This window comes from Haemaphysalis longicornis, unplaced genomic scaffold (genome assembly GCF_048455015.1).
Source record: "Haemaphysalis longicornis isolate Haplotype H1 unplaced genomic scaffold, Haemaphysalis longicornis Haplotype H1 scaffold_9, whole genome shotgun sequence".
NCBI lineage: Eukaryota > Metazoa > Arthropoda > Arachnida > Ixodida > Ixodidae > Haemaphysalis > Haemaphysalis longicornis.
This window is the reverse complement of record NW_027526460.1, coordinates 36,227,477-36,240,491: the sequence shown is the minus strand read 5'-3', so window position 1 is coordinate 36,240,491 and position 13,015 is coordinate 36,227,477. Positions and strand designations below refer to the sequence as shown.

Genomic DNA, 13,015 nt, shown 5'->3' with positions numbered 1-13,015 from the left:
GGCGTTATGTTTGGGTAGTTTGTTGGGGGCCTGCAATAGGTAGCTGTTGCCCTTTTTTTGTTCAGTCTTTACAGATAAACTTAAGCTTCGAATTGTGCAAAACTGCACAATAGAAGATGACCATTTCAGAGCCCCTTAAAGTACTGAGAAAGGGTCAAGGAGTGAGACATCATAATCACAGTATGTCAAACATAAATGTCAGCTGTGGCGTAAAGTGGTTGGGCTTATGCATCAGGATTGCTTTTTTTTTTCTTTTTATGACATGGACTAACAAGAGTGTATATTCTTGGAAGCTGCCTATTGCTGCTCGAATTGAGTGCTTTTATTCCTTGGGTTGTACTAAAGTGATTTTGTTTGATTCTGCATCCCTTAATCTCATCATTTTCTGTTGTATTTGTGCCCTGGCAGGGGAAAGAAGCTATTGGGCCAGAGACGAAGCGGCCAATGACCCCACCGACTGTTCCAAGTTAGTGCTTGCTAGCTTTTTATTTTCTCACCTAGATTGCTGTGGCTGTCTTGAACTTTTTTTTTTTTTTTTTCCTAAAATGTTGCAATTTTCATAAGCAGTCTTACCATTGCCTGTCAAAATTTCGCCTCACCCATGGGTCACTAAGGCTGCGTTTCAATTCGTAGACGGCTGGTAGACAGCTTACGAAGCAGTCTAATTAGACATTTAAAGGAAGCAGAATTGGAATGGCGCCGCGGTCGCCAACACAGACGACAGCCTCGTAGCAGATATGTTGACAGGCGCAAGCTGCAGGTTTTGTAAATAATATTACCGTTATTATAACCAACATGACGTAATTTCAAAATTAAACAAAAGAATAAAAGAACGAGTGCTTTTGTTACAACATTAATACGCATAAAGGTGGCACTGGCGTCACTTATAAGTTTAGACAGGGAGGTAGCCTGCATTGTTGCTGACTTTGATGCTGTCTCCGAGAAGCAGTCTTTGTTGACTGTTCCGTTTGAATTGGAACGAGACTTAACTGTCTGCGAAGACGGCGACGAAGCTGTCTAAAGGGTAAATTGGAATGCACCCTAAGTTTACGGGGCAGTTAGTGTGTTGTCACAGCAGATGTAAGTGACAACTGTAAGTGATAGCTTATCTTGTGTGGTCTCCCTTCCGACTTCCAGGCATGGGCTAACGCTGGAAAAACAGTGGGACGCCATCCAGCTCTGTGTCCATGACGGGTCTGGTAAGCAAATCTTCAGCAGTCGGTGATGAGAGCTTGTGTAGGGAATTTATACTTCATGCCATATTTTTTTCTCTGAGTGGAATGGCAGTACTGCGATGCAAGGTGTGGGGATAGTTCCCTGTGATGCACATTCCTGCACTCATACGTGCATGCGTGTTTGCACCTGGATCTGCCTTTACATTCTACGTTCTTATTGGCTCCTTCCAAAGCAGGATTAACTGAAATATCCCCGGATGGTCAAAATCCGCGGGTAGCCAAAGCCAGGTGTGCCTCACGGCAAGGGGTACTGCTGGGCGACTTGGTAATTCATTTTAAAAATAGCTACAAAGCAAATATAGACAAGGACATGGAAAAACAGCGCAACGGGCTCTTTTTCTTGTTTAACCTTGCACCCTTAGATTCTAGTTGCACTAATTACAGTCGTGGTCAGCGCTCATCCCGTCGTCCTTCTGTGTGCTTGTTTATATTTGCGCTGTAGCTATTTTTAAGTGCTTCATAGCTCAGATGTAACTTCGGTGCTTAAAACCCCAAAACTTAAAATTTTCAAAGTAAGATTAACCATTAAGTTTCTCTTCCACATTTTCTGTAAGCGCTGCATTGCCCCAAGTCTTGCCCGCCATCCACAGCCACAAGGAATTGTCGCCATTAACTACGAAACGGCGTGCATTAGGAGATTAGCCAAGAAAAGCTAGAGATTATCCACTTGTATTAGAAATGACCGTCCGCGCCACTGTATCAGCATTACCACGGCCTACATACCTCCCAACACTGTAAAAGTGAACGCATTTTAAAGCATGGCATCATGTGTGAAGTTGTTCAGCCGACTCCTCCCACTTGTTCTCCTTTTTTTGAGCGGCTTGAGTTGTCTGAGGCCAGCAGCCTTTCAGCGAAGCCCCTCCTCCTCTCTCCTGCAGAGGCCATCTTCCTTCAGGTGTTGGGCAGGCGGGTCAAAGTGGAAGACGTCCTCTACTCGCTCCTGATTGGTCGGCCGATCATCGTGGTGGGCCGCACCCTCAGCGCCCACGAGGTGGCCGCCAGTGCAAAGGTTCTCGCCCTCTTTGCACCACGCAAGTTTGGGTGCGTAGCCACTTTGCGCGTCGTTTGTCTCCTTGTCAGTCTGCTTCCGTAGGAAGTTTTACATTAAATGGGCCATGAAGACAAAATACAGTAGACTCCTGTTAACCCTTTTAGGGTCGAATTTTTTCGCCAAATGTGTTCCCCCAGGGTCGATTTTTTTTATTGCGGGTTTAAATTCTACGGACGAATCTGTATCGAGAAAAAATAATCAAAAATTTTTTTGGGTGACCGTAAAGTGACAAAAAAATCATTTGCGTTGTTACATACATGTGTTTTATTATGACATTACACAAGAAAAATTCTAAATAAAAACGAGAGAGTAACAAGCCGGCACCTTTTTGAGTGAATCAAAATCGGATAGACATCAGTTTCGCGGGCGCAAAAAGCGGGAAGCGCCCGAAGGACGACACCGAAACCAGCCCCTGTGCGCCCGCCGGCGCGCGCGGCCGGATGCGGGAGCAATAGACGGCGCACTGCTCATAAAATACAAAAAAAAAGAGAGAGAGAGAGAGAGAAAAGAGCCTCATCAGTTTCGCAGGCGACCTTGGTCTGTGGCAGGGGCAAGAAGCGAGAGGCGCCCGGGTACCCGGTGGGCGATACCCAGCGCGCCCCCTCGTTAGCAGATGCGCAGGCGATAGCCGGCGCGCCGCTGAAGTAAATCATTAAAAAATAAAAAGAGCCATCGACGCAAGAAAGAAATTTGACGTATTTCCGAAGTGTGGCAGCACATGCCAAGCATGAGACGTTGGCGAAAAAGGCGCGCTTTTTAAAGATACAAGCGATGCCGTACATGTACGTCATTGACGATTTTGAAAGTGTTTGCTGATGCCGTACATGTACAGCTGTGACCCTCAAAGGGTTAAGACGAACTCAGTTAAGATGAACACTATGGTTAAGGTGAACAACATTTTTGCTCTCTTGTAAAGTCTACAATGCAAAAAGCTCCACTTATGAGGAATTCCTGATAATACGAACAAATTTTTATGGTCTCTTTGAGTTCGTCTTAACGGGAGTCTACTGTACAAGGCTGGTTCAATAAAAACACTGCTTTGTCCCAATAACAAGGATATGAATTTTATCGCGAATTTCAAGCAAATAATCGGAAAACACCCAAAGCAGTGGCAATTCTCCAGCAATTTTACGGCAGTTTCTCCCTGAGGTCACAGAATCTTGTTTGGGTGATTGGTGGCAGTCGCAACCTAAGCCACCACTAAGAAACACGGCCTGGCAATTTCAGTGGCGCCTCTTGTTCTGTTCGATTGTATCGCTTGAATGCTAACCTGTAGTTCACACACTGCTAACCATGTCTTTAAGTACTGGCCTCGATTGCATCACTACTTCTTATTACACACATCACTGTAGCATGAAATTTGAAAGTTTCTTTCGTGCATTTTTTTGGTTAAAAAATTGTCTTTCGTTGCTGGAATGGAGCTGAGTTAGTTATGAATGGTTAGTTCTTTCGAAGTGAACAAAGTTTTATTTTGTGTTTGACCCCTAGCTTACACCAAGTTTACCCTTCGCAGTACAAACGGAGATACCAAGTAAAAGAAACTATTAAAAACTTTTGAAACAACAAACAAGACGTTGTGGCTTCACTACAGAAGCCTTGTTCACAATAGAAGCCATTGTTTTAATTTGTTCGGTGCCTCCATTTTTACTGCGACATGCCTTCTGACCCATAGAGTTTCATACTAATATATACTAGAGGGAAATCTGGCGCTGCATTCGCGTGCCGCTGTAGGCGGCGCCATTGCAGCTAGCGACGTTCCTCGCCTCCTTGGCTTGGTTAGCCACATGGCTTCTTTTTCGTCTTGAAGCCAAAAGGGGTAACATTGTTTTTCTGTTCATCTTCCATGAAGCTTCTAAATAATCCCTGGCAAATAAATCTTTATGGAGCTTTTATTTTTTAATAACAGAACAAATTCGATTAATTTCTGCAGTAATATTGTTGCATTTTTGCAGCCAAAGCCAACTTTTCAGCCTGTTTGTGAGCCATGCCAAGGACAAGTGGAACGTGCCTGCCCGGTACATGACGGCACGCTTACCGAAGCGCGGCTCCCCTAGACGGTGGCGCCACATTTTCCTCTAGTGTATATTAGTATGAAACTCTATGTTCTGACCAGACAGGCTTCCGTCAAACCCTCGACTTCAAGTTTACCCTTTCAGAGTTTCCAGTGAGTGCGCTGTATGTGAGCAGCACGTTTTCTGAACTGAGGCTTATCTCTGTGATTCTGCCCTGCTCACTTGGTGCAGTGACTTCTTGTGGTTCGAGGACCAAAGGTTTGATGCCCTTGACAACTCGAGTCTCAACACAACGGCGGTGATAGGCTTCGTCGACGAAAGTAGGAGCAAAGACTTCGGGCTACCATCGTCAATAAAGGTAAGGGTCCTTGTCTTGCATGCCCATGTCTCAATGTGTCAGCATATATTTTCTATGCATGCCTCCACCCACATACCCACATTCTGTGTGTGCTGTTCTGTCGTGGAGTTACTAAAACTAGATACTAAAACTGACTACGAAAGCATGGTCTTTTCGCTGACCTCTGTGTGTATAAAAAGTGCCTCTAATGCAATACAGTAGAATCTCGATGATACGAATCTCGCGGGACCGCGAAAAATATTCGTATCATCCGAAATTCGTATGAACCAACACAGACCAAAAAATTGAGGGCTGAAAAAAGTTTTCGTTTATTTCTTTTCTTACTTTGGCGAGAACAAATCCGTGATTTTTTCTGCTTTTTTTTAACCCCCACGTCACGAAGCAGTCCTTTCTGGAGCGCGTAACGCTTCGCCTAGCTTCGCGCTTGTCTCCTCACTCCCGGTATCCATGCTCGCTACACGCTGCAACAGTCAAGCGTGAACCGCATGGTGCGTTTTTGCACGCGATTCGCACGCCTCGGCTTTGCGCGCGCTGTATTTTCACGGCCGCATTGACGATTTCGCGCCCGCGGTATCTCCTACCTCGGTCAGAAAAAGACGCTGACGACTTGCGAAACGCTCGAGACAGCCCGCTGGCTCCGCCCGAGATGTTTAGGCTTAGCACTCCGGCAGATATTTTATGGGCGCTTTCACTAGTGGCGCGGATGGTGTTTTATAGTACCGTTTTCGCCAACGTTATCAGCTCCTTTACTGCACAAGAAACTTCGTGCCTGCCTTGAGCGGCATTTTAAATAGCGGCTAGAAGCAGTCGCTCAAGCGGCCGTGCCACTTCGCGGCCGAAGCCGCCGCCATGTTGCCGCCGCCAGCCGCGGCGCGCGCAGGTTGCGAGAGGTTTAGCGGCGCTTATGGGGCGTGCGGGGCGCGTTTTGGCGAGCAGAAAACAACAGCCCAGCCATTTCTGTAGAAAGAAGAGTGACAAATAGGGAGAGAGAGCCGTCACTTGCTTGTTCGGCAGTCGGGCGCCTCGCCGGCTCGTTCGTATCATCCGCCGGGCCGCGCAGGTCCGTTCGTAACAGCCGAAATTTTTCCCATTGCAAACAATGCAATATTGCCGGGACTTTTCAGAAATTCGTATCATCCCGAAATTCGTATCACCCAGAATCGTATCATCGAGATTCTACTGTAGAATGGGGAATCGGAATCATTGGTCTTCAGTGCTTGATTGAAATCTTCACTGTAAAAAAGTGGTTCAAACTTTCAGCGTACCCCTTTGTTGCAGCTGCCTGTTTTTTTTTCCCCCTTCTTTTTGTGTTTCCAGAAAAAGGCATCGGTCCTGAGTGTTGAAACGGGAGACTTCTCCGGTCCTTGTTATGGTGTGAGCAGATTTTTTACTCTTTTGAGTAACTTCACCAATCAACAGCATTTATCGCTATGTGTGGTAACGTACTTGGGTTTTCATCACATTTGTGTGTGTGTGTGTTTTGTCTTTCTACAGGGCACCCTTCTTAAGCAGACCAGCCAGAGGATACGATTACTTGAAGAGAATGAAGCCCTGCTGGCATTGATCTCAAGGTAGCACTGATGCCACATTGCCAGTAGCAGCTGTGCTTGCATAATAGGAAACGTGTTACATTCTGACTCCATTGACAGGTTAACACGAGCCCAACGACATTCGAGGCTTCAAATGACATCTGCACTGAACAGAGCTTACTACCAATCCTTACTGCAAATTTAAATGGCTGCTGGGAACTTCACTGTTCACTTTCCCCATTGCAATCGTGACGTTGGTGCGAAGCTTTGTTTTCGTTGCTTAAAAGTCTGTGGCCATAAAGCTGACCTTGGAAGGAAAAAAAGCGGCCACTGCTTCTGGTAACAGTAATTATAAATGTAGTTTTGATGGTTCTAATTCACTAAATGGGAATTAGATTTTACAATTTTGACAAGACCCATAATTTTGTTCTGTAACCAAACTGGCTCTTGCTTATCACTCCTGTAAAGGTCAGTACGCCTTTGTCATAAATTGTGTGAGTGAAACTTAAAGTCAGTACGATAATTGCCAGGAACTTGCTCATTTGAAGTGAATTTTCAGTCTCAAATGTTTGTTTTGGAAGGCCGACATGCAGAGGCAACACTTCGAAGGCATTTGAAAGTGTTTAATGTCTTCCACGGTGTTTCTTTGAAGTTTGTCCTTCTGATAGTTTATTGTGGAGCTTGCTCCTGTAGGTCATAGCTGTCAGGTTGTCAGGTTCAAGCCGCATGTTCGATTGATATATGTGGGTCTAGCTGTTTACTGCAGAAGAACTGTCAATTGACAGGACAGCGTGTGTCCTGTATCCCTTCTTTTCTAAGTCTGTCGTCTTTGTGCTGTTTCTATCATGTAGCTGTCTACTGGTCTAAAAGAAAATCGTGATCCATTCCACTCCGTGAAGGTTAATCAGTAGCATAGTTTTTTTTTAGCACACAACATTAAGGTGAAACAGCAATTAGGTGAAAGGTATGAGCAACTTTTATTTTCCTTGAGCGTTTACAGCGATCATTCCTAAGAAAGATGCGTACATACATGCCCACACTTTTCTTTGATCTTGAAAATGGCACCTATTGATAATTACAATTTACTCAAAATGTGTAAGTGATGAGACGTGTAAGTTTAAGGTGTAAGTCGCGTTTTGATCTCGCAAACGGTACGTGTTGTTAACTGATCTACTCAAGATGTATAGGTGGTATTCACTGAAAAGTCTAGCTGACAATTTCTTCGCTTGGCAACACTGGAAATGGCCCTGGACATGGCTGAAGCGCCACGGACATGGTGCGGCTTGTGCCACTGTGCCCACACACCGCAGAAAAAAAAAACACCAGCGTACCTTGTCTGCTCCATTTCAACTCAATTTTCAACGGTGGGTGTCAACAGAGATGTTATTAATTACACTCATATTGGAGTCAAAACACTACTTTGCGTTCTGTGGGGTATAGTTTGGAACAATCAACAGACATGTGCTTAACTCGGACAAGTACCGCCATCCCGTGGAGTCCGACGTAACCAGTGATGGCGCACTCACATGGTTGCCTGCACGCGTGCCTCGTCAGTGAATACAACCTATAGCCAAGTAATGATAGGCTTGCGGCTAAAAATGCTTTGAATGCCATGAAGCTTTGGTGGTGACAGCATGGTGACACTGAAGAGTTCATTTTCCAGCACCCATTCCTTGCCCTTAAGACACGTGGAGCCTTCGGAGTTTGTGCTCTCTGACGTCAAAAAATACGATCCATATAAGCTTCGCTTAAAAAGGGAAGGGTCTAGGGGATCATGCAGTGTTGCTGACGTTGCTAGCGCCTCTGCGTCGCATGTCCCTCTGCTTATATACCCTGCTTGTTGGGGTGCAGTGTCTTGTCAGACGTTGAGTACGTGGCCCACACCTGGATTCTGCTCAGCGCAAAGAAGGCAGAGTCCAAGGCCTTTGCCAAGCAGAGGCAGCTGACCAACTGTGACATGGCCATACTCAAGGTCAGTGCAGGTGCAAAAGCACATTTTGATCCTTGGAGGCTCTGTGACACCACTTACTAAAAGACGCACATACAAATTCCGGTATCCGTGGTACTTTTTCTTTCTTTCAACAGGAAAATGAGAGGAGGAAGAGTTTGTGATTATAAAATTGAACGAAAGACGAAAAAATAAGGGCAGTTGTCGGGTTTTTCCCAACAAAAACTGTAGTGCACTTGTCAAACGGCCAGTTTCAGTGACTGTCAAGCCTGTTGTAATTGAACTTTGTCTCCCTATTAACCTGAGAAGTGCAACCTACTGCCTTTGCCTTGACCTCAAATTCAGGTGGGTGGAGTAACTGCCACTCGAATGCCCTTTTACAGTCCCCTCTAAATGCCCATCTCTATGATGCCCAATTCTTGAGCATTGCTCAAGGATGCTGGGCATCTCTTGTGCATCCCTAGAGCATTTTGCATCCACTGCAAAGCAGGGCAGGGGGATGCAGACTCGTCAATCTCACATTAAGGGGGATAAATAGGGAACGTAGGAACCCAACTACCGTAATTACCTGGTTCTAACGCGCACTCGATATTCCTGGCAAAAAAAAAAAAAAAAAACTTGCACCTTCGATTGTAATGCGCACGGAACTTCGTGAGCAAGAAAACCGAATGCATGAGAAACGGGCGATTTATTTCCCGAAATAATCTCACTCCTCGTCGCTCTCCGCTGACCACAACATCTCGTACTCGGTGCCGTCAAGTGCGTTCGCGATGCCATACTTCTGAACAAACGTACAACCATGGTCGATGGGATCGTGGCCCACGCCTCGCACGCCCATCCCGCAAACTTCTCCAGAGGCGCACGCTTCAGCCGACCGCTCGTTTTGAACGCGAGAGAGCCGCTGCTGCCATTGCTGTTATCAAGCGCGCAAGTGGAACGATTGGACGATTTGTGTGAACGCCAATAGAAGCCCAGGCGCCTATGCTTCCTGCGTCCGAAAAAATTGTTGCTAAAAGCTTTGGTGCCATCTTAAGATGGCGATGGCGATGAGTGGGACGAAATTTCTGCTGTTGAGGGCAATTTCGGTTTCGTATTCGATTCTAACGCTCATGCGATTTTTCGACCTATTTTTCCGGAAAAAAAGTGCATTAGAATCGGGTAAGTATGGTACATCTCTCCACTACCTTGGCTCCGTTTTGAGCTATCGACTTGAAATTCCAGAGGATGTGTATATAATAGGTGTCTACTAATCATGTGCAAAATTCCATGCAGAAACATGTAATAGCTTTTAAAATAATAGTTATGCTTCTTTTAGATTTTCTTCTTGGTTAAGGAACATTTTCAGAAATGTTTTAAGAGGCACAGACCGAGCTGAAACATTTTCTATATGTGTTAAAGGCCTTAGACTTTCTTCTGAACGAGAATAACAATGGTGGCCATAACCATTGATTTTTAAAAAAATACATACATGGCACAAACAAATTTTATTGGTTTTTGAGAAAAAAAAGTGTGAATAAAAAAGAAATTTTGGTAAGAACATGCTGTTTCTAGTTCAGAATGTGTATACAGTATTGATAAAGAACTCACACAAAAATGGTTTTTGAAACTCAAATAGTTGGAGAGAAAAGGTTCCTTTCTTCAACGGAAATGGTGTTTTGAGAAATCGCGCTTCAAAGGTTCCTTTCTTCAACGGAAATGGTGTTTTGAGAAATCGCGCTTCGAAGTTTTTGTTTCATTTTTCTAAATTGTCGCTTCATGCGTGGATTCTGAAAAAGGCTAGGCAATGCTATTGCCACAGTGTTCTTCAGGCTTAAAAAATTGCTCCAATATGTCGAAAAAGAAACGATTACATGCGCGCAAACAGAATGATAGGCGACTGACCTGGCGTAAACAAACGTGTCGAAATGCACGCACAGTGCCATTTTAATTATAACGCACTGCCATCATGGCTTACAGTGAAGTACAGAAAAAAGTCACCTAACTATGGGCTATATTTGTAAGTAATTATAAAAATAAACTTTTGCATGAGTTTTTTAAAGAAAAAATAAATGTAAATACCACTGTGCATCACTCACAGGAAACTTGCAGTGACAGGCGGAGCCACGTAGGCGCGTTTGGCGCCATTTTTAAATTACTTATGGTGCGCAGCTGAGGATGCCACTTCTTGGGGGCATTCTCGAAGAGTGTTAGAATATTTTTGGACCAAAAATCCAATTTTTTGTCGGTTTTGATATCCATCCCCCCTTAATTAAGATGTGTGTAACGCCTCACTGACTTTCTTTCCCCTCCCTCTTTTATTGTGCAGCATTACGAGAAGCTGATGGGCGACATCCACACAAAGAAGTGACCACCGTGGCTCCCCTCATTCCACCAAAGGGTGCCTGTGTACAGCATGGAGACAAAAAGGCAGACTGTGATACTAGCTCTCGAAACAAAGAAAATTGCACGCCGACACTGTACAAGACACCAGATGCCTCATTAAAGCCACTGCTAGAAACCACATGTGTTGCATTTGTCCTTTCTTGGTTCAAGAGCCATGAGGCCCATGTGTTAGGACATATGTGGCAATTGCTTGGTTTTGGGAATGCAGCTGTGCTAGATCACTGGGGTAGGTTGGGGTAGAAAGTTAATTAAAGAGACACTGAAGTGATTTGTCAACATGGTGAGATTACTAGTGCAAATTGTAGTCCAGAGTCCCTAGGCCATGTTTTGACCACTTTTTGTGTGTTTACCCAACTTTATTCAGTGTAAAAATCAACTCGAAAGTGCTGTCCTCCTCTTCGCATCCTCCTTGCCGATTTTTTATTGCGTTCCGTATGAGGCTTCTCTTGCAGGCTGGCTTGACTGCGGCACTGCGCGGGTCGCAGACCCTCCAGCAGAATCAGCCGGCCATTGGCGGACCATAACAGTTTGTTCGCTCAGCCATGGCATGATTTGTGCCTGGAAGTATGAGATTTGTAGAATTTATAAAGCAGATTTCTAGACTTTATAAAGCTTAGTAAACTCTATGAAGTCAAACTAGCTCCACAAAAGCACACGTGTGATGCTTCGCTGAGTTGTATGCTTCACAGTAGAAAATCCAAGGCCAAGGAAAGGTGGGAGAAGAGTCAGCGCAGTTAATATAGATACTAAGGAATTAAAATCAACCGAAAAATTTATTGTAAAGTGTAAAACCAAGGTATGGGAAACATATTTGTGCTGGATGAACTAGAACACTGGTCGGCAGCATGACCACATGGTGCACACATTTGCAATCACTTTTCCTGCCTAAGGAATGCACTCGCAAGAGATGTACATTCAAGAGAATTTGGAGGATGTTTACTGCACAAGCGTTATTCAAGGAACAGTCATCAAACTTGCTGGGAATGCTAAAACTAAAAAGAAAACAGGCTATATGGCGTACACCTTATATTTCTATCCCCAACAGCACTGGGGCTGAGGCCAAGTGGTCTGAAGCAGTGGGTGCAATGTGTCGTAGTTAACATGTTCAAATTCACCTATAGGGCTTGTTTCTTCGTTTTTTTTTTTTGTTTTTTTTTTGTACACAGGTAGAGTTTTCCATACTGAACTCGCCATTTTGCTCTGCAATCTTCAATGCTCCACGAGCGAGTTGGCAGACTGCGTGCAGACTGACACTGACGCTGGCGAGTTCTTGCTGGCGTGGTGTTCACATAAGCACCGACTGTTTGCAGGCACAGTGCCGAATCGGATGACTCTCGGCCTGTTGCGAACGCATTTTTATGATCCGGGGACGAGCCAGGGAAGCTCCAAAGGTGGGGGCAAAGCACCTAGCAGTTAAGCATCTCCGACGACATGGAGGGCTTTCAGCCACACCTCGGTTGGTGAACGTTAAGATTTTAAACAATTCTGGGAGGCTTATCTGACCCATTCTACAGCCGACAACATGGCAGAAGTGCGGGATGCCGATTCCTAAGATGTCAGGAATGTCCAACCAACCATAACATCGGATGCTAAGCACATTGTTGCACAGGCCCACAGAATCGCCCAGAAGCAACTTCGTATTCACCCTGAGCAAGATCGTGTAGAATCCGTTGGTTCAGACGCAGACGTTGACGCCAAGGACAGTGCTGCTTTGGCAAAGGCCAAGTAGGGTTGCCACCTGACCGGTTTTGAACCGGCCCGACCGGTTTTTTAGCAAGCTGGTTGCCGGTCTGTATATAAAACCGGCCGATATTTGCCGGTTTTTTTTTTTGGTCATTATGTAGCGGTTATTCTTTTTGGCCTTTTGTAAGCGTCAATACAGCAACTACGACAATAATTATGTGTTGACAAGCTGTGCAAAGACACGAGAGCAGAGAAAATACGCGGCCGGGCGCGACTCCTGAGATTGGAGGGGACCAAAGGAAGGAACAAGAGAACAAAATTCCATCGGCGCAGTCAGCAAGTGTGGTCACTTTTCAGTGCAGCACATTCAGAGCAATAACTAAAATCTCAATCACCTTCAGTGCAAATGTTATGTTGATTTCTCTGTAGGCAAATACTCCAAGAAATGGCATTGCGTCTCAATTTTAAAAAAACGTGGCCTCTTTTTTTTTTCAACACACATTCAACCTTCTACATACCACGCCCCCCTCCCTCCCCTTCCCCCACCCCCTTCCCTTCCGGAGGGCCGGTTTTTTCTTCGGGGAGAAGTGACAACCTTAAGGCCGAGCGGAAGGCCGTTCTTCAAAACAATGTGCTGTGGATGACCCCAACCTGTAGTCCTCCGGGTTCAGCCATTGGGCAACAGTGCGGCTGAGGCGTACAAAAACCATGGAGACAGCTAGTACGGCTTCAAACAGGACAACCCATACAGCACTCCCAACTGCCAGAATAGTGGTACCGAGGGCCCTGTGCAGTACGTGACACCTCCTGCGGGAAT

General features: G+C 45.2%; 1 protein-coding gene across 15 annotated transcripts in view; it reads left to right on the top strand.

Annotated features, from left to right (window-relative positions):
* The window catches only part of LOC144152669 (uncharacterized), a 539,910-nt gene extending 529,277 nt beyond the window's left edge, over nt 1-10,633 (top strand). For 14 of the 15 annotated variants that reach the window (XM_077684049.1, XM_077684053.1, XM_077684050.1 and 11 more), the window contains 8 exons: nt 409-466; nt 1,138-1,199; nt 2,114-2,276; nt 4,530-4,656; nt 5,974-6,030; nt 6,151-6,227; nt 8,037-8,157; nt 10,439-10,633. In XM_077684049.1, the coding sequence (XP_077540175.1) occupies nt 409-466; nt 1,138-1,199; nt 2,114-2,276; nt 4,530-4,656; nt 5,974-6,030; nt 6,151-6,227; nt 8,037-8,157; nt 10,439-10,480 (707 nt within the window). In that variant the 3' untranslated portion in view covers nt 10,481-10,633. Of the gene's footprint in view, nt 1-408; nt 467-1,137; nt 1,200-2,113; nt 2,277-4,529; nt 4,657-5,973; nt 6,031-6,150; nt 6,228-8,036; nt 8,158-10,438 lie in introns of those variants that run through there. The other variant, XR_013319207.1, reaches the window with a different exon arrangement.
* Nucleotides 10,634-13,015: the final 2,382 nt, after the last annotated feature.